Raw genomic sequence first — 21,133 nt, forward strand, 5'->3', positions numbered from 1 at the left:
AAGCTTTTGAAACGAAATTTTCTTCGAACATAGTACAGGATAAGACGCTAGGACTTCTGCTCGGAAGGTACTGGCCGAGTTTGAAAGACGGGCTGAAAACGACAGCTAAAATTGCTGATAAGCTTTCAGCTCCTAAACCGCAGTCCATATATCGATCTTAGGATTTATCTATGATGCGTTATGCACACCATCATTTTCCCTCAGTGTCAAATGTGACTAACAGGTTGTTTATTGCGGCCACATTCTCTAACAAAGCGCTTGGCTAAAGCTTTATCAATAGTTATGTCTCAAAAAAAGATTTTTGCCGAATTTGTGCCTTTTTGAAAAAGGGGATTTCATTTTTCCCCCTTCTCCACTTCTTCTTAAAAACAACCATGAGTGCAGAGTGTCACATTTTTAGAAAACCTACATGCAAAACCTCGTGTAATTGAATCATGTAGCCTTATAACACTATTAACCACACAAAGCAAACAACAACATCGTTTCAACAGCACAGCTGGGTATGTAATGTCCGGTTTCACCCGAACTAAGAAATTCCTTGAATTTTTGTAACTGAAACTATGCAAATCAATCTATCGTAAGAATGAAAAAATTCGAGAAATTTCAATGAAAATTTCGAACATTTTATTTGGAGTTCTCTGAATTATTCGAGTATTCAGTTTTGTAGCACAATCAAAGGGACTGGGTCCTTTCTGACTCTTGTAAGCAAGCTCATCGCACTCCGCCGAATGTTACCCCTTCATTCTGCAGCTCGAAGCTTCTGCCTCCTTTTACCGGTTGCAGTCCAAAGGATTTCCCGCAGTAAACTTCTTGATATTCCAAGCGCTCGCTCTCCGGTTCTGTGACCACTGCTTCCAAGCATTGCATAGGCCTAAGTGCTGCACAATACTGCGAGAGAGTACTCTTACTACCTCTGCTTCGTATGCTTCTCCACTCTACTTCTTCGTTTGCATTCGCATGCTTTTCCATCACGGAGTTCGTTGACAATCCACTACTTTCGTCAAATACGACGCATCCCTTGTAGCGTTTTTGTCTTCCTTGTCTTCCTTCCGTCACCTGAAGGTATTAGCCCTTTGTACCTAAAAACTTACAATCTCGTGCAACGCCGAACTTCTAGCCCATCAAATGTTCTCAATATCAAATATCGGTTTCTCATTTACAACTGACTATTCTCAAAAACAAACGACACGTTCGTATTTTTATTATATAGCCATTTCATTTATAATTTACTATTCTCGTACAAAACTGGCTATTCTCAATTACAATTGACGCTCTCGAATTCTCATTTGTAGCTCTCTCATTTACTTTCACTATTGTTATATTTATTGGCGCTTTTGTGCAAATGACTCTTCTCTTCTGAGTTTACGCTAGCGTATTGACTATTCTCATCAGTGTTGCCAGGTGATGCAAAAAAAAGAAGCTAGATTGGCAAAAAAAAAAGGTTAGAAAAGGCTAAATTTAGAAAAAAAACAAGAAGCTAAAAAAGGCCAGAAATTTTTTGGTTAATTGATTAGATTTTTTTTATAAAAAAAACTTATAAACATAACTTAAGCATAACTTCCTGTTTCAAAACATATCAGGCACATTTTCTTTGACTAGCACATGGAATTACTTTAAATGATTGCATATGTGTATATACATAAAAAAAATATTACAAACTAATTATTTATATAAAATATTCCGCCTGAAGAATCATAAGAGCTTTTGTCTGGGTATAAAGTTTGGCTATTTACCATAGATATGAGATCATAGGTAATTTCAAAGTCATTACAACATTTAGATAAGCGTTTTAACGAGCATCTAATATTAAGCAGCGCATTAAGCATTTTAATTTTTAGTTTGTTCCTTAATTTAGTTTTCAGAATTTTCATGCCACTAAAAACTCTTTCCACCTCCGCGTTACTGAGTGGTAATACTAAAAAACTAAATATGAATTCGACAAGTTCTAAAAAAGGGGGTTCGTTTAATGCATTTTTATGTTCTCTGACTTCCGACCAAAATTCCATGGTGGAGTGTACATTTTTCCATTGTATAGTTATAAGTTTTCACCACTGCAGCTCTGTTAATGCTATTTGACTTGAAGAATAACTATACTTCTCTTTTCCAAAGTAAGAAAATACATCTGGCTTTGAAATTTTCAACGAATTTTCAGCAGAAAAAGAATTAATCTTTTGTAGAGAACTCATATTATTAGGTATTAGGTGTTCACAGGAACTATTGAAATTATTTTATTTTAGAAATTTTTAAAAATATATTCGGAGTAAAAAAGGCTAGAAAAAAGTCACGAAGCTAAACACAAAATTTCGAGGCTAAAGGCAAAAAAAAAGGCTAAATCTAGCCTCGAAAAGGCTAACCTGGCAACACTGATTCTCATTATCAACTGAATATTCTGATATTCCACCCGGTGGCTAAGAACAAAGCGTTAACAACTGCAACTAACCTCAGTGTCTTGGGCAGCTTGCGCGCAGACCATACGGCTATAGTAGTATAGTGTCATCAATTACTTTGCGAGCAGACTACCTGATTCAGTATCTGCACTTCGAAGGGCCTCTTAGAGCCAGCATAGATGTAGATGGTTGGCGCAAAGGTGCCAAAATGCTGCCAATGGTTCCAATGTACTGGAAACTGATCCTACAAGCTTCCAGATCACTGGGTGTTTTTCAGGCGGAAATAGTAGTCGTAACCAGAGCAGTAGAAACACTGAAAGTAAATACATTAAACTACAGCCGCGTCAACTTTTATTTTGACAGTAATGCAGCAGCAAGTATGTTAGAGCGTAAGAGATCCCTGGAAAGGGTCGGAATAGGGAGAAGCATACATCTATATTGGGTCTCAGGGCATATTGTAATAGATGGGAATGAAAAAGCGAATGAACTATTTAAAAGGGGCACATGTCTCGAAGCTTGCTCCGTAGCGCACCAAATTAGAGAAGGCAAGAGGTGCATATGATCGACCAAGTGTGAAAACAGCCGTATTTTCCAAGAGTTAAGAGTTATTATAAGCTTTTTTTATAATATAGGTCCTGATATTTGATAGGGTTTTTCAGTTTGGCTGTTAGACAATCTTTTAGTAATACTACGGACTCATTCAGTCTATTTGAGCCCTCATGGGCTGGCCAGTTCAACCTAACCTAACTGACTATTCTCAAATGCAATTAACCCTACGAAATTTTCATTTGACGTTTCCAAATTTAAAAATTACCGTTCTGCAATAGAAGTAACGATTTCGCATTTGCATATCAATTGCAACTGTAAAAAGTGTAAATCGGGCCCAGGTTCGACAAAGAGTTTCGCAGACTATTTTCAAGCTGGGTCGTCTCACCTTGTTTATATACTCTCTAACTAGAAGTTTGGAGTTCGCAAAGCTACCGCATGTGCTTGCATATAAAATCAAAAAGCCTTCTTATTGAATAATTTGATACATAATTTAATTGCAAAATAGCACACCCTAATGCACATATTTATAAAGAGAGAGCATATATAATTACAATGCATCTTTGTTATTCTAGATTTGTCTAATAATAATAAATCCTACAAAGTATGTTAACTAAATTAGGGTATTAATTGTTTATATTTATGTAACAATACAACAACATTGCTTATCGCCATAAACAATTGTCAGACTGTACTGGTATCGAACTATTTAGTGGAAATTTTTCAACTACGCCCTGGGTGTGTTATCATATCGGATTGTGCGTTGTTAGAAAGGTTTCAGATACAGACATTGCAACTGTAATGAAACATTTGACTGCCCACTTGGAAATGCTCAACAGTAGGAAATGCTCAGATTGGTTGTAGAGACCGCTGAGAGTTCAGTAAAGTCGAATTAAACGAAAATTTGGTAAGGGAACATACTCCTCTCTGCTATAGGATTAGTATTTCCAGCTGAGTATCAGTATAGTGAACTTATTTTCAGAAAGGCTTATGGGATCAGAATGGTTCCCCATGATTCAATACTCTTCTGAGAGGGCTTTAAGCCTGGCTTCGATTGCTGCCATTTGAAAATCCTTGACTGAGTAACTGAGTAACAGAACTAGATTCACCATCTGTTAACTCAGCTGGTTAAAGGCATAAAGAGCAAACTACAGATGACCAGGGATGCTTAGAAATCGCTACAGTCCGCCAGCCTCAGTTCACGGATGCTCATACGAGCTATGACAGCTGTGTGATAGTAGCCCTTTATATTGCTGCATCACAGGACCCAAATGATACTTATCTCAAAATAGCTCGAAGCAAAGGCAATCGAGACCACACATACATAGGTAGGCTATTCTCTACCGCAACACTTCGATCCATCCGTGGCTGATCCGCGCTCAACTGATCCAGTCTACTATACCAAATGAGTTCCTGATCCCTTTCCGTACGAAATAATAAAAGTGTTGAAGCTTGCAGAGGATCTAAATACCGACACTCGGTAATCTATCTTGTCCGAGGTTAGTCGATCCTGGTAAGGCTGCTGGAGTGACCTAAATCCCTTTTAATTTCATATATCTTTCAAAAAGTACCATAAATGCAAGCCTAATCAATGGAGGCCTTAGAGCTAAATGAACTTATTGCTTTTCTTAAAAAAGCATACCTAATTGAATTTTTCTAGAGTAGCAGCCAGTTGACATGACTCTGCAATCTTGTCTCCTTGTCCAGATAACCGTGCACCGCATTATCAGGGTGCCCGAAATGGCAACTTTGACCAAGATGGCCAGTTCACTCAGTAGGCTAACACTAGCCACTTGCTTCGAAGTCCACACGAAGCTCGTTTACTTCCAAAACCCGGAGTTTAGGGGACCAGCACCCCTTTGTGGCGAATATCTGCATACCATTCTCTGAAATATGATCCCACATACTCCGGATAAGGAAAAGCAAAGTCATTGGCATTTGCTATAATATCTCTATCGCTCCGAGGTCAGAGCGAGATTCAAATGTCATGTTGAGATCGAGTGTGACATCTTTGGTGTTATACTCCAAACTTTTCTTGATAGTTTAAATCCCCCAAGAGATGTAAACCTTTCTGCCCATTGAAAGCTGTTCCACAAGCTCTATCAATGAAGCGGTCAACCTAAAACCTGCCGTTCGCATTGCCTTCAGGACGACCTAGTTGAAGGCCCAACTGATGTCGAAGTAGGCGGCAGGAAACTATGTTTGTATCGATTGTAGGAGAAAAACGATTTTATAATCCTTCCTAAGGTTTCACATCTCCATGCCTCTGAATGTGATTGAAAGTGAAGTATGATTCCCAAATGCACTATGGCCATTTTGGAAGATAACTGCAGTGTATTTTAAAACTAGAATAATTCCATTAGGATGCGCAGTTTTATAAGGTTTAAGACTCCTGACGGTTCATTTCATCTTCTCTTCCAAGATAGGAATGTTAACGGCTGTAATCGACTCAGGCTGCGCTTGCGTGTTAGGGGAATAACAAGTATCCAAAAGCAGCATCGAGGGATTTACTTTCATTAACGACATCAGGGCCCAGGTTTTGAATATTTCGAACATACAGATCTGAGCTTGGCAGTTTCTTCGATGAGCTTGGCAGTTTCATTAATAACAGTACATAAGTACTTCGATTAACCTCTCCTCTCCTGTAGTGGATTTTGCGTAGTATCTTACGTTTAAAAGGCCGGTCAATAAAGATCTCACATAGACTAAATTTGTCCATAACGTTTTGCGTAGTATCTTAGTTAGCATTTATATTCTTGGTAATGAAGTTTTAGATTAAAGTTTTGACTTGTTTAACATCTTTCTCCAAAAATGACGTACAGAGTAAGTCTATCTGTGGTAGAAGACGATTTTAACGCCCACATGGATGATCGAAACGTGCACTTCAAAAACATTGAACATTATATGCAATGTCCCAACAATCGATCTATATATCAAGGATACGGCATCTCAATGTGCCCCACACTAAGATAGTCGGTCCTCTAGAAAGAGCGTACATACAGGCATTGCCCTATCCTACTCAATCTTAACGAACCATATATCACAACAAAAATGCGCTGCATATGTCCTATGATAGCCTGGGAGGAGAAAACAATTGAGCACGTTATGTGCTCGTGCTCGCTCGCCAGGCTAAGACTCCAGCTATTAGTAGTAATACGGCTGTCAGATCTAGAAGCAGCAAGTGGCATAGGTCCTAGTACTTATTTGCCCAGAGCACGGAGTTATATTATGACATAGGTCTATATGAGGTCCTTATGAACCGGTAAGTTCAACCTAACCTAACAAGTTCGGTAGAGATCTCCAATTGGCAGAGAGGGCATAAAACCCCTCAGAAGCAAGGCAAGGTGGTAGGTTTATTCCCATTTTGAAAGGCAGCGAAAGTGTATCGCTGACTTTTCTAAAGGGCCATGTACATAATAATTAAAAAGAAATTTTCCTTTATCATACAATACTTAATTTAGTAGTAATTGATTGCTTTGGGCATATCAAATTCATCATCATAATATGTAGCTACTTAGTAGATGATTTCAATAGTGAATGTATTTTCTTTATCTACAATCAGTTGCACCAAGCCTTTGTGTAGCTAATTTTCTAGTTATTCCTATTTTGCTTGAAATTGTTTAATATTCCCTTTCATGCCTATTTCTAATTCTCACTTTCATTGTTACACTCAGCTGAGCAGAGCTCACAGAGTATATTAATTTTGTTCGCATAACCGTACCCCGTAACAGCATAAACTAATCGAGATAGATATAGACTTCTATATATCAAAATGATCTGTGCGAAAAAGAAATTCATTTAGCCTTGTGCGTCCGTCCATCCGTCTGTCTGTGAACACGATAACTTGAGTAAATTCTGAGGTGTCTCAATGAAATTTGGTATGTAAGTTCCTGGGCACTCATCTCACATCGCTATTTAAAATGAACGATATCGGACTGTAACCACGCCCACTTTTTCGATATCGAAAATTTCGAAAAACCGAAAAAGTGCGATAATTCATAACCAAAGACGGATAAAGCGATTGAACTTTGCAGGTGGCCTTATAAAGCAGAATAGAAAATTAGTAAAATTTCGGACAATGGGCGTAGCACCGCCCACTTTTAAAAGAAGGTAATTTAAAAGTTTTGCAAGCTGTAATTTGAGACTTGTTGACAAATTGAATATCCTTACAGTATATAAGTAAATTATATTGTAACGAATTTGCTGCAAATCCTCTTATTTGCCCTTTTGCTAGGTTCGTATCGCTAAACTGTTGAATAAATAACTCCAATATTGAATAATGGAAAAATGGCCTTTATTAAAATACTTCACAATAACACTCAAACTGTGCAACGAATAGCTTAATAACCAAATTGATAGATTAAATGAACTGACTTTCAAAATAATACTGCTATTGCTAGATATCGTCTTAGTCGTAACTGCTTGACAACTCAAATCAAACTGAATTCCAGCGCCTCTACATCTGCGGCCTTTTATATTCTCTGGTTTCCTCGTTCGCATCTTCTAGAATCTACTAGCATTGTCCATGAGCTCTCAAACTTCTCAGCTGTAACTACAATTGCACAATTTTATACATCTTCTAGGCGCTTCCAGAATCTACTAGTCCAGTAGCTCTCAAACTTCTCAGCTGTAACTACAATTGCACAATTTTATAGTTTTTCTCATTGCATACTTATAGGAGTATCGCAGATATATGCATGTGTTAGTGCATTGACCCTCCGCTGCTCGTATACGTACATGGTACATATATGTAGAGGCAGTTATTGTTTCGTTTATGTACATACATAATGATTGAATTATTTATGTCCATTCACGTCACTGCTTAGCATCGGCTTAGAGACGGCAGCACTCCTTAGTTTTGCTAATGTTCGTAACAATATCAACATTCAACTCCAGTAATGATATGGTGCAACAAAATACAAAAATAAAAGAAAATTTCAAAATGGGCGTGGTTTTGCCCTTTTTCATTTAATTTGTCTAGAATACTTTTAATGCCATAAGTCGTTAAGGGCATAGCTTCTATGACGATAACTGTTTTCTGTGAAAATGGGCGAAATCGGTTGAAGCCAGGCCCAGTTTTTATACACAGTCGACCGTCTGTCCTTCCGCTCGGCCGATAACACGATAACTTGGGCAAAAATTGGTGTATCTTTACTAAACTTAGTTCACGTACTTATCTGAACTCACTTTATCTTGGTATTAAAAATGGGTAAAATCCGACTATGACCCGCCCACTTTTTCGATATCGAAAGACCATAATTCCATACCAAATACGAAAATAATTAAAAAAATGTTTTTAAGTTAAACGGTTTTATTGAAAAAAATACTTATATGAAGTAATAATAATACTAAAAGCTAGAAAATAATTAGGTAGGTCCTAGGTACTGGTCATCACACTCCTCATCAACCTGGGGCGTTGATCAGACAATTAAATAAAAGCGTTGGGTGCGTGAAATTTCTAAATTTCTAAAGTTGGTCTTATATATGACTATCAATAGAAATTTCACGCGTCTAACGCTTTTATTTAATTGTCTTATCAACGCCCTAGATTGATGAGGAGTGTGATGACTACGGCCGTTTAAAAAAGGGATGAAACATGGTGATTGGATTGGGTTTTTGACGCAAAATATAGCTTTAGAAAAATCTATGGTAAAATGAGGGTGACGCCTACCATATTAAGTAGAAGAAAATGAAAAAGTTCTGCAGGACGAAATCAAAAGCCTTTGGAATCATGACATATGATGTTCTGGGTCACCCTGATCCACATTTTGTTCGATATCTCGAAAACGCCTTCACATATACAACTAAGGGCCACTCCCTTTTAAAACCCTCATTGATACTTTTAATTTGATACCCATATCGTACAAACGCATTCTAGAGTCACCCCTGGTCCACCTTTATGGCGATTTCTCGAAAAGGCGTCGACCTATAGAACTATAGCCCTCTCCCTTTTAAAATACTCATTAGCACCTTCCATTTGATACCCATGTCATACAAACACATTCCAGGGTTACCCTAGGTTCACTTTCCTACATTGTGATTTTCCCTTATTTTATCTCCATAGCTCTCAGCTGAGTATGTAATGTTCGGTTACACCCGAACTTAGCCTTCCTTACTTGTTTTTGCATTATTTTTCTTATGAGCTAAACAGGAATTCGCTTTATCTGAACTTAAAAAAACTGTTTTCCTGAAATCCGCTTTTTATCGTATCAAGCACATGTTTATATAAACATATGTACGTAGTAATTATATATGTTTATTTTTAATATTTCGCCAGAATTTTGCATTGTAAATATTATAAGAAAGAAATTTAACTATAAAAGGATTTCACAATAAATAAATTCTTTGTTAGTGGCAAGTTCAAGGCCAAAAATTAAAATACATGCAGGCATTCGACACCCTTTTCCTTTTCTACTACAGAGACCTAAAAACAATTTTGATTTGAACCCCATGGTAGCCACACCAGAGTTTTATTCGCGACTAGAGTTCGTCGCTGAAAAGGACCAAAACTACGAAAAACGGAGGCATCGTAACAGCAAATTTGTTTAAGGGGCCTTCACATCGTGATGGGTCTCATAAATTGGGAACATAGTACTATTGAAGACCGGACTGTCACAGAAAAGGTGCTTTAATATCATCTGTTTTGTTAACACTTGCTGTAGCATCTTCGACTCGGCACCCATTTTTAGCCATGTTAGCATAGCTTTTTGCAAAGCTAGTATGAAGTAAGGCGAAAGTAATCACCCTAATGTAAAACGCTTTAACTTTTGCAACCGACACCTTTTGTCAATTCAAGGAAACAGCCGGCAACGGATTATGTTGGAGCTGGACCCTCAATCTAATCCATGATGAGTCGCCATCATAATTACCTGTCCGTAATCAACCCCGACACGCCCAAATTAGTTTTTTTGTCTCATGTTAAATGTTAATCGGGTTCCCATGTACATATGTTCCAAGTTTCAAGACAGTAGCTATCCGAGAAGTAACTCGAAAATGGATTGGAATATTCTCCAACTTTGTATGGAAACATAAAAAGAAACTTATGTAAAGGTAGTAAAAAAATTACCTGTTTTCTTATTTTCGGGAAGTAAGGCCTACGGGCCTTATTCCCTATTCAAAAGTGTATTAACGCCCCTTTAGGAAACAACGCCCACTGCCCTGCTGCGAAAACCGAAAACAGTCGCAGGTACACATTGGATTAAAATGGAAACTTAAATTAAATAAAATATATTATATTAAAATAAATTAAAGTAGAATAAAGAATAAAATAAAATGAATTGGCGGCCGCCGTGGTGTGATGGTAGCGTGCTCATCCTACCACACCGACGATCCTGGCTTCACGCCACGGGGAAAGCAACATCAAACAAATTTTAGAAACAAGTTTTTTCAATTATAAGAAAACTTTTTAAATATAAACGAGCTCTAGGCCAAATATTTGTATATTCTTAATAAAACACAATACGTAAATTTTTGATATACAATTATATTATGTAATTCGTCGAAATTTCGTCTTTAGTCTGAAGTCATTATCAGGAGTTGTTGAATGCAATTTGTCGACTAGTGCATTCAACAACTCCCGATGATGACTTCAGCCTGAAGTCGAAATATCGACAAATTACATAATATAATTGTATATCAAAAATTTACGTATTGTGTTTTATTAAGAATATACAAATATTTGGCCTAGAGCTCGTTTATATTTAAAAATTTATAATTCAAAGGGGCCGTAAACAACCAAAATTATAAGAAAACTTTTATAAGCGGGATCGCCCCTCAGCAGTGTTTGGCAAGCACTCCGAGTGTATTTCTGCCAGGAAAAGCTCTCAGTGAAAACTCATCTGCCTTGCAGATGCCGTTCGGAGGCGGAATATAATAAGTAGGTTCCGTCCCGACAATTTGTAGGAAAACTTAAAATGGATCACAACGCAAATTGGAAGAGAAGCTCGGCCTAAAATCTCTTCGGAGGTTATCGCACCCCATATTTATTTATTTTATAAATGAAGTAAAATAAAATAAAACCAAATTTTATAAAAAGAAAAAAACTAAATAGAACAAAACAAAATAGAGCAAAATAAAATAAAATTAATATGAAATAATCTAATAATTTGGGAAAAATTTAAACAACGTGATAATAATAATTATATAACACAATACAATTTATTTCCCAAATTATTAAATAAATTAGAAGAGATTTACAAGGTATAATCGAAACAGCTGTCGCGTTGTCCGTCCTAATGTGACGTTGTTTAAATTTTTCCCAAATTATTAAATAAATTATAAAAAATATTTAAGTAAAATAAAATTAAAAAAATTAGATTAAATTAAACTAAATTTAATAAAAATAGCATAAAACAAAATTAAATGAAAGAATATAAAATTAAATTAAATAAAAAAATTAAAAAATGCCATAAAATTTAATTAAATTAAATTAAATTAAACTAAATTAAATTATATTAAAATAAATTAAATTAAGTTTTAAATTTTGGTTAGGCTTTTTTGACCAATGTATTTTAGATGCAAAATAAAAACTTTATTTCATCTTTCTACCCGACGTTTCGCTAGTCTCTCTAGCTTCTTCAGGGGGATATCTGTTTATTTAGGAAAAACAACAAAAAACATTAAAGCAAATTGTTAAAAACCGAAATGAAAACTAATATTACATCACATTTTTATATACACATGAATACATGATAAATATCACATGTATATATAAAAATGTGATGTAATATTAGTTTTCATTTCGGTTTTTAACAATTTGCTTTAATGTTTTTTGTTGTTTTTCCTAAATAAACAGATATCCCCCTGAAGAAGCTAGAGAGACTAGCGAAACGTCGGGTAGAAAGATGAAATAAAGTTTTTATTTTGCATCTAAAATACATTGGTCAAAAAAGCCTAACCAAAATTTAATTCTATAAATAAATTGACCGGAAAAAGTCATTATAAATTAAGTTAAATTAAATTAAATTAAATTAAAATTTAAAATAATTTAATTTAATTAAAAAAGATTACATGAAATTAAATTAAACTAAATTATATTAAATAAACTAGAACAAAATAAAACAAGTAAGGACGAGGCTGTCTTCATCTGTGCCGAAGACTTCATACCTTTCATGAATGGGGCTGAACAATAATATTATCCCGTTCGTAATCTCCAAATAATCGGATGTATAAGATAAGAAATATATAGTACAGATGTACATACCTTAACGATTTTTAAGATAAATATAAAATAAAAAATAGGTAGGTACTTTGTTTGAGGATGCAAAATTTCGGGTTTCTTGTGGTCTGCATGTAAAAACTATGACTACGAATCACGTATTTCAACAATATATGACGTAAACGTAACTATTTGATGCAATTTGTTGAAATTTGAAGCTTCTAGCCGTAAAAAGGGGCAAAAATGACAGTTTATATGGGGTATATAATATATATACTACCGATCTCTATGATTTTTTTAGACAACAATATACGCTATATACGTAAGCAATTGGTGAAATTTTAAGCTTCTAGCTGTTAAAATGGGGTATAAATTGCGAAAGGTTTCTTATCTGAACAATCGGTTGTATGAGATATATACCATATATACCACCTATCTCTATGATTTTTTCAGACAACAATATATGCTATATACGTAAGCATTCGTTGAAATTTGAAGTCTCTAGCTCTTAAAATAGGGCAGTAATTACGAAAAGTTTCTTATCTGAACAATCGATTGTGGGGATATATACTATATATATGACCGATCTCATCAATTTTTTCAGACAACAATATGTGCAATATGTGAAAGTATATGGTGAAGTTTGAAGCTTCAATCTGATAAATTGAGGAAGATATGACAAAAGTCCTCTTTTTCTGAAAAATCGGTTGTATGGAGGATATATGCTATATTGGTCCGATCCGGCCGGTTCCGACAAATGTCTAATCGGACACCCAAATACACCCGCTCACCAAATCTTATCAAGATATCTCAAAAATTGAGGGACTAGTTTGCATACAAACAGACAGACGGACACGCCTAAATCAACTCAGCTCTTCATCCTGATTATTTCGGTATACTTAACGGTGGGTCTATCTATTTTCTTTTAAGGACTTACAATTTTGGGATTATTGACGTAATTATTATACCATTTCATCTTCATGAAAGGTATAATGAAATAAAATTAAATTAAAATAAAATTAAAATAAAATAAAATAAAATTAAATTAAATAAAGAACTAAAATAAAATAAAGTTCAATTATATAAATAAAACTTAATTAAATTTTATTTAAAAAATAAAATGGCATAAAACAATAAAAAATAAAACAAAACAAATTATTTTAAAATTAAACTAAATTATATAAATAATTATACAACGTTCGAATCGAGCTCACGGCCAGAACAATAATTTTTTTCTAATGATAATTATTGTTATTTTTTAATTTTTCTAAATTTGAAAAATTGTATTTTGTTTTCGGAATAGTAAGTAGAAAATTTTTCAGACAACCTGCCATAGCTGCGCAGATAGATCCATTTCGAAGGGTGCTAAGCCTTCATCATCAGTACGCTTTAGGTATTCTGCGCTAACCATTTAGCTATACAATAATTATAAATAAAATTTAAACAAATTTTTTAAATAAAACTTATATAAATACAAAAAATTAAATATAGCAACACAAGATAATGAAATATATCAAAATTAAAAAAAATGTAATAAAAGAAAATAAAATTAAATATAAATACAAGGAAGAATGTAAAATAAAGTAAAACCACTTTAATTAAATAGGAAATAACACAAATAGAGCCAAATAAAATAAATAAAATAAAAGAAAATAAGGAAAAATATAAAATAAGGTAAAACCAAATTAAATAAAAATTAAAAATATATATATAGAACCATTGTATTGCAATGGGCATAGCATATTTTTTACAATACTCTAACAAAATACGCGGTTATGCATTTGCTACGTCATTGCAGATACGCAACATCTAAAACTTTAGTTTATTTTTCCAAATATTAAATCGAAAATCAGCAGTTGTCAATACAAAGCAAAATGTGGATAGAAACAATTGAAAATGAAAAGTTGCTCACGATACGTAGCATATATTTGCTGTAGCAACGCTTCCAACATCAAATACACAAAATTCTGAAGTCGTTTAACATATTTAAAGAAAATAAACTACTATATATATTTATTGTATATAACTTAAATATTTTTTTATTGCAATTCAAAGTAAACCAGTTTTCCCTTGATACTCAAATTTCCAAGTATCGTATAATGTTTCAAAATTTTGAAATATGTGGCAACGTCGTAGAGACATCTTTGATGACAACAAGAAAGCGGTAGGTATCCTTTTTCAAGCCCACTAATAAAAGGATACGAAATTTCAGGAAGATTAGTTCAGTAGTTTAAGCGTGATGCTCTTTAAAACAAACAAACTCACAAACTTTTGCAAATAACTTTATAATATATTTAAGAAGTAAGATAAGATTAGGTTAGGTTGAACTGGCCGGTCAATAAAATCCTCACATAGGCTGAATGTGTCCATAGTGTTACCAGAAAAAGAACCCCAATCAGGTGCCAGTACATATCTTATAAATGTTATAGAATAACTCCGTCATCTTGGCAAATACTAGCAGTTTTCTAGGACCCAGCTTATTTGCTGCCTCGAGATCTGGAAACTCTGCCGCCCCTAATAGCTGGAGCCTTGACCTGGCGAGCGTAGGACACGAACACAGATAAGATTAGTTAGAATAAGATTTTTTAAACTTTTTCTCCATTGTAAGTTTTGCTTAGTAAGAAGAATATCTTTATAAGTTTCTATGGACATTAATTTGTTGCAAAATAAATTTATTCGAGTCCTGGACTGGTCAAATTTCTTTTAATTAACTGTAGTATTTCTTTTAATATTTCTGTATTTGTGTAGTTGCTTATGAGATTATTGAATTTATCACAAGTTTTCATTTAAACATACAAAAGAGAACTATTTTTTTCTCTCCCTAATACCGACTTCACAGAGAAACTTAATCGAATTTTATTTAATGAAATAATTAAGCTTTCCTTTTTCACACAGGCCACTTACTTCATTGAGAGAACATCTGTCAGCAGCCCCAAAAATATATTACGCTTTTACAAAAAATTGTTAAAAAAGATAGCAGATAGCAGCTTCTTTAACTTTATCCTGTAGAAATCTCTTTCTATCCCAAATAATTCTACTTTCATAGCAATGTGCGAAAATGAGGATATAACGACCGGAAGTGAGCCCGCATAACCGATTGGCGATTCAATGGTTGATAAGCGCAATACAAAATATACATATATAGCTGAGCGTCCGCACCCCTGTTACAAATATGAAGTTCCTCATGGAAGTCTAGAAGTTTTAATGTGATCATATTATTCGTTCTCGAGATGTTCAGGATAGTGCCTTAATGGTGCTTGTTACTGGAACGTACCGGATCTATATTCGGCATAGGACCATCAACATCGATAAGACTCACCAAAACCTTCGGGAAGTGCCTTTATCGTTAATACAACAACAACAACAACATCCGTGATCGAAACTAATTTTTCAAATCCCAATGGCTCTGAACAAGTAGATCGGATTAATAACATATGTGAATTCGCGACTTTAGAACATAATGCGGGCCCTGCATATGCTGAGACTACAGATAACATCCCCTTCTCTAGTACACATTTGGATCTTCGGTGATGTGTTTCTTGGTCTAAACGAGTACTGGTGTAGCGAGCAACAAAAATAAACACAAACTTACCGCCATATTCTTAAGAAAAAAATTATGAAGTCAGCGGTTAAAAAATAAACTTAGATATAAGGATTTTTACCTTCAACCATTTTTTCGCCTTTCTTTGATGGTAGCGCAATAAGAAATCAATCAAAATACAAATACAATATCGCTGAAACAAAATCGCGTTTCTGCTCGCCTTCGGCGCCAAGATCTTTCCACTAGTTTCACCACTACACGCTCTATTGCACGAGTATACTTCTGCAACGCATTGGAGGCGTGGGTGTTTAAAGATTACTTTCAACAAGCAGCGTCAGCGTTCAAACGTCATGACAATGAATTATGCGTACAACGATCGTGTTTGAATCACAAGAAAATGGAGCGACGTCTGAGCACGCTATTAAATAATAAAAATAGATTATAATGGTTAGCGGGGGAAGCCTTTTTTAAAGCTTAGCAACCACCACAAGCGCCACGAGTTAGCATCATCATAGATTTTTTTATAACAAAAAAAAAACTACCACTGCACTTCTGTAATCCACACACGTATGAATGATAAAAACCAATAATACGCGCTAAACGATCATACTACATTATGAAATGATCATTACGCGATCGGTCTCAATTTTAAATTTTTTTTTTTCGCGCCTCTAAATAAAAATTACGGATATCCCCTTACAAACGCTTTTTTGTTTTAGATATAATTTCATTTAGAGTACTAACTACACGATCTGTACGACAAATGAAATCGGTACGAATTTCAAAGGAACGGATGACGATCACCACGACCACATCTCATCAGTGAGAAGTTCACAAGTTGAATGAGGAAAATACTATCCGTCTAATAATACATATCACAAAACTAAGCTAGCTTCTGAAGTAGGCAACATTTCATATGTTTAGTTAGTTAGTACTGTGTACATAGTCAGCTGATTGCGTTTTACCGCTCGCCGCTGGACGACATTCAAATTATTTCTGATAAAAATGTATTACTTATAAACTGGAGAGGTGAGTGCCTCAGATTACGCTAAGCATATATATACAGTGCCGGATTACCTATAAGTAGGCAAACGGGCGGACTGTTTGGATAGGGGCACGATCAATGTAAATTTTCTAGATATTGAGGGAGATGATCCCTCAGCGCGTCAATGGTTTAGTATATTCCCGCGGTAGGTATGCCTGTCATAACAGGCAACTAAAATCCACAGACCTAGAAGATTCACCGTGATCTTATGAAATCGTGCCCAATAAGGTCGGGCCAATACCTCAAAGTAGTTAATTACCGGAGCTGACCGAATTATTATCCGGTAGAGGACCATTATCATCGATAATATTCCCCAAAATCTACGGGAAGTGTCGCTATCACTACAAGTGGAAGAAGAAGAAGGGAGAGATCCAGCCTACAATGCGTAAAATTTAGAAGTTAAAGGTAGTTTGTAAGATAGCCTAGTTGATCTGATAAGAGTGTAATCAGGCAACAAGGAAAAGTCTCAGTAAGTGGACATGAGCCAAATCAAAAAATAAAAATGAAATCATTAAGGGAAGGGTAAGAAATGTCATGGACAGTTGAAACGAAAATAGAAAGAGCAATAAATAACTACTTGGCGCGATTTTCCTCCGAGGAGATTTAAGCCGAGCTTCTCTTCCAATTTGTGTAGTACTATTTTTTAATTTTCCCTACAAATGGGTGCGACGGGACCTACGTGATATATGCCGAGTCCCAACGGCAGCTGCAAGCAGATTCAATTTTCATGAAAAGAAATCAAACGGAGAATAACTCTTGCTAACAAGTGCCACTTTGGACTGAGTGGGCAATTGAAATGTAAAGCCTTCTCTCTTGAAAAACGAAAATCACGCTTCATAAGTCGCTCATTATACCTGTCCAGATGTATGGCTCCGAATCATAGTCGGTGTCGAGATAAAAACTTGCTCTTGGAGTGTTCGAGAGAAAAGTTCTACGGAAGATTTATGGTTATGTCCGTCATGCCGACGGCGAGTATCCAAGGAGGTATAATGATGAAATGTATGAGTTTTACACAGATATGAAGAAAGTGATTCGAGTAAAAGCCTAAAAGCTTCGTTGGCTAGGTCATGCTTTGCGAATGGACGAAGACGCTTCGGCCAAAAAGTAATATAAAAAAGATAAAAAAGGGTAATTGTGACAATTTGGGGATGATGACAGCCATGTCAGGATAATGATGAAACTGGTAATGGTAATAATGATGATGATGTGCAATCAAAGACAAATGGACAACTCACTTGCAAAATTTCCAGCGAACTCAAAAGCGAATTAGAAAGCGAAATTTTAGGCGATCACAGAGAAAAAGGAAAAGAGAGTGGAAATGCAGAAGGCGAAAATGGAAGAATATGGATGACAACAAAATAATAATATGGCAGGAGAGAGATAATTGGGATTATATGTAAAGGATGATTTCGATGCCAATGATAATGGTAATGATGAGAAAGTGAAGTGAATTACGAATAGGAACGAAAACGGAATTCGCAAGCGAAAAACGGTTAATTCGCGAAACTTACTTACTTACTTACTTAATTGGCGCTCAACCGTCTAAACGGTTATGGCCGTCCAACAAGGCATTCGCATAACATGGCCTAGCCAGCGCAGCCGCTGCGTTTTAATTCGCTGGACTATGTTGATGTCTGCGTATAGCTCGTACAGCTCATCATTAAATCTTCTTCGGTACTCGCCATCGCCAACGCGTAGAGGTCGATAAATCTTTCGAAGAACTTTTCTCTCGAACACTCCCAAAGCCGCTTCATCTGCTGTTGTCATGGTCCCCATATAGCAGGACGGCTACGATAAGTGACTTGTAGAGTATGATTTTCGTTCGCCGAGAGAGGACTTTACTTTTCAATTGCCTACCTATTCCAAAGTAGCATTTATTGGCAAGATTGATTCTTCGCTGGATTTCAGTGCTGATGTTGTTGCTAGTGTTGATGCTGGTTCCCAAATAAACGAAGTCTTTTACTATTTCGAAATTATGGCTGCCAACAGTAGCGTGGTTGCCAAGGCGCGTATGCGATGACTCTTTGCTGGATGACAGCAGGTACTTCGTTTTGTCCTCGTTCACCATCAAACCCATCTTTACCGCTTCTTTTTCCAGTTTGGAGTAAGCAGAACTAACAGCGCGGGTGTTTAAGCCGATGATATCAATGTCATCAGCATATGCCAGTAATTGCACGCTTTTATAGTATATTGTTCCAGTGCGGTTAAGTTATGCAGCTAGTATAATTTTCTCCAGCATCAAATTAAAGAAATCGCACGATAGCGGGTCACCCTGTCTGAAACCTCGTTTAGTTTCGAACGGCTCGGAGAGGTCCTTCCCAATTCTGACTGAGCTGATGGTGTTGCTCAACGTCATTTTGCACAGCCGTATAAGTTTTGCGGGGAAACCAAATTCAGACATAGCGGCATATAGGCAGCTCCCTTTCGTGCTGTCGAAGGCGGCTTTAAAGTCGACGAAGAGGTGATGTGTGTCGATTCTCTTTTCACGGTTTTTTTTTTTCAAGATTTGGCGCATTGTGAAAATCTGGTCGATGGTAGATTTACCAGGTCTGAAACCGCACTGATAAGGTCCAATCAGCCGGTTCACGGTAGGCTTCAATCTTTCGCACAATACACTTGAAAGGACCTTATATGCGATATTAAGAAGGCTGATTCCACGATAGTTGGTGCATTTTGCAGTATCCCACTTCTTGTGGACTGGGCAAAGAACACTTTGATTCCAACCGTCGGGCATGCACTCGTCCGCCCATATTTTGCTAAGAAGCTGCTGCATGCGCCTTACCAAGTCCTCGCCGCCGTACTTGAATAGCTCCGCAGGCAATCCATCAGCGCCCACGGCCTTGTTGTTTTTCAATCTGGTTATTGCTACTCTAACTTCGTCATAATCGCCCGGGGGACATATATTCCATCATCATCGATTGCGGGATCGGGTTCTTCATCTCTGCGCGGTGAATTGCTGCCTCCATTTAGGAGAGCAGATAAGTATTCCCTCCATAATCTAAGCACTCTCTGGACATCAGTTACAAGGTCGCCGTTTTCATTCCTGCAGGAGTTTGCCCCGGTCTTAAAACCTTCCGTCTGTCGCCGTATTTTTTGGTAAAATTTTCGGGCGTTATTCCTGGTGGCTAGCAGCTCAAGCTCCTCGCACTCCCGCCTTTCTGCTTCTGCTGTTTTCTTCCTGAAAAGGCGTCTCGCTTCCCTTTTCAACTCACGATAGCGTTTACACACTCTTCTTGTCGCGTGAGTGAGAGTGAGAGTGTTGGTGTGAGAGTAGAGTTGCGAAATCATTGGCAGTCTGTTGTGATTGAAGCTTTTCGACGTCTAGCTTTCCTTGTGTTTTTTGTTCCTTGGTTTTAGCCGCGTTGAGGCGGGTGCGTATTTTGGCTGCAACGAGATAATGGTCCGAGTCGATGTTAGGTCCTCGGATCGTGTGCACATCTAAAACACTGGAGGCATGCCGTCCGTCTATCACAACGTGATCGATCTGATTGCAAGTATTTCGATCAGGAGACAGCCATGTAGCTTGATGTATCTTTTTATGCATGAACTTCGTGCTGGATATGACCATGTTTCGAGCACCGGCAAAGTCAATCAGCCTTAGTCCGTTAGGAGAAGTTTCATTGTGTAGGCTGAACTTTCCTACTGTAGGGCCAAAAACACCTTCTTTGCCCACCCTGGCGTTAAAGTCGCCAAGCACGACTTTTATATCATGACGGGGGCAGCGCTCGTATGTGCGTTCTAATTGTTCATAAAAAAGTGTCTTTTACCTCATCGTCTTTCTCCTCTGTCGGCGCATGGGCGCAGATGAATGATATATTAAAAAATTTTACTTTTATTCGGATAGCGGCGAGACGCTCGTCCACAGCCGTGAACGCCAGCACTTGGTGACAAAGTCTCTCTCCCACCACGAATCCGACGCCGAAACTGCGCTTATTCGTATGGCCACTCCAATATATGTCACAATTTTTGATCTTCTTTCTTCCTTGCTTCGTCCAACGCATTTCTTGGATGGCGGTGATGTCAGATTTTGCTTTGACGAGGACATCAACCAGCCGGGCATCTGCACCAATCCCATTCAGGGAGCGGACGTTCCAGGTGCATGCCCTCAATTCATTGTCCTTCAAACTTTTGCCATGGTCGTCATCAATAGAGAGTGTATTTATCCGAGGCTTGTTGTTATATTTCATTGGAGTATGGTTTTACGTGGCGGGTCCCAAGCCCAGCGCACAACCCGCTCAGCGGGGGTGAAAATATTACTTGGCACGTTTATATAGCGAGCCGCTTGCTCCAAGACAGACGCCCGCTTGCAGCCGCGCCTAGAGGTGTACAGACGCTGCCGATGAGATCTTCCCCGGCTAGCCCTTAAACCGATTATGTCAGAGTGGCCTAGCCAGGTTGTCGCCTTCTCACATTAGATCACCGCTAAACGGAGGATACTTGGCCGCAAGCGACCGGCA

The 21,133-nt window shown here is 36.9% G+C and overlaps 1 protein-coding gene across 4 annotated transcripts in view; it reads right to left on the bottom strand.

Moving 5' to 3' along the window:
- Positions 1 to 16,508, bottom strand: part of NaPi-T (Na[+]-dependent inorganic phosphate cotransporter) — a 53,924-nt gene extending 37,416 nt beyond the window's left edge. Inside the window, exons 1-2 of one of the 4 annotated variants that reach the window (XM_067772187.1) lie at positions 16,376 to 16,508; positions 15,753 to 16,049 (exon numbers count right to left, since the gene is read on the bottom strand). In XM_067772187.1, the coding sequence (XP_067628288.1) occupies positions 15,753 to 15,762 (10 nt within the window). In that variant the 5' untranslated portion in view covers positions 15,763 to 16,049; positions 16,376 to 16,508. Of the gene's footprint in view, positions 1 to 15,752 lie in introns of all 4 variants that reach the window. The other 3 variants (XM_067772186.1, XM_067772188.1, XM_067772185.1) reach the window with 3 other exon arrangements.
- Positions 16,509 to 21,133: the final 4,625 nt, after the last annotated feature.

Source organism: Eurosta solidaginis, chromosome 3 (assembly GCF_040869045.1).
Source record: "Eurosta solidaginis isolate ZX-2024a chromosome 3, ASM4086904v1, whole genome shotgun sequence".
Classification (NCBI taxonomy): domain Eukaryota; kingdom Metazoa; phylum Arthropoda; class Insecta; order Diptera; family Tephritidae; genus Eurosta; species Eurosta solidaginis.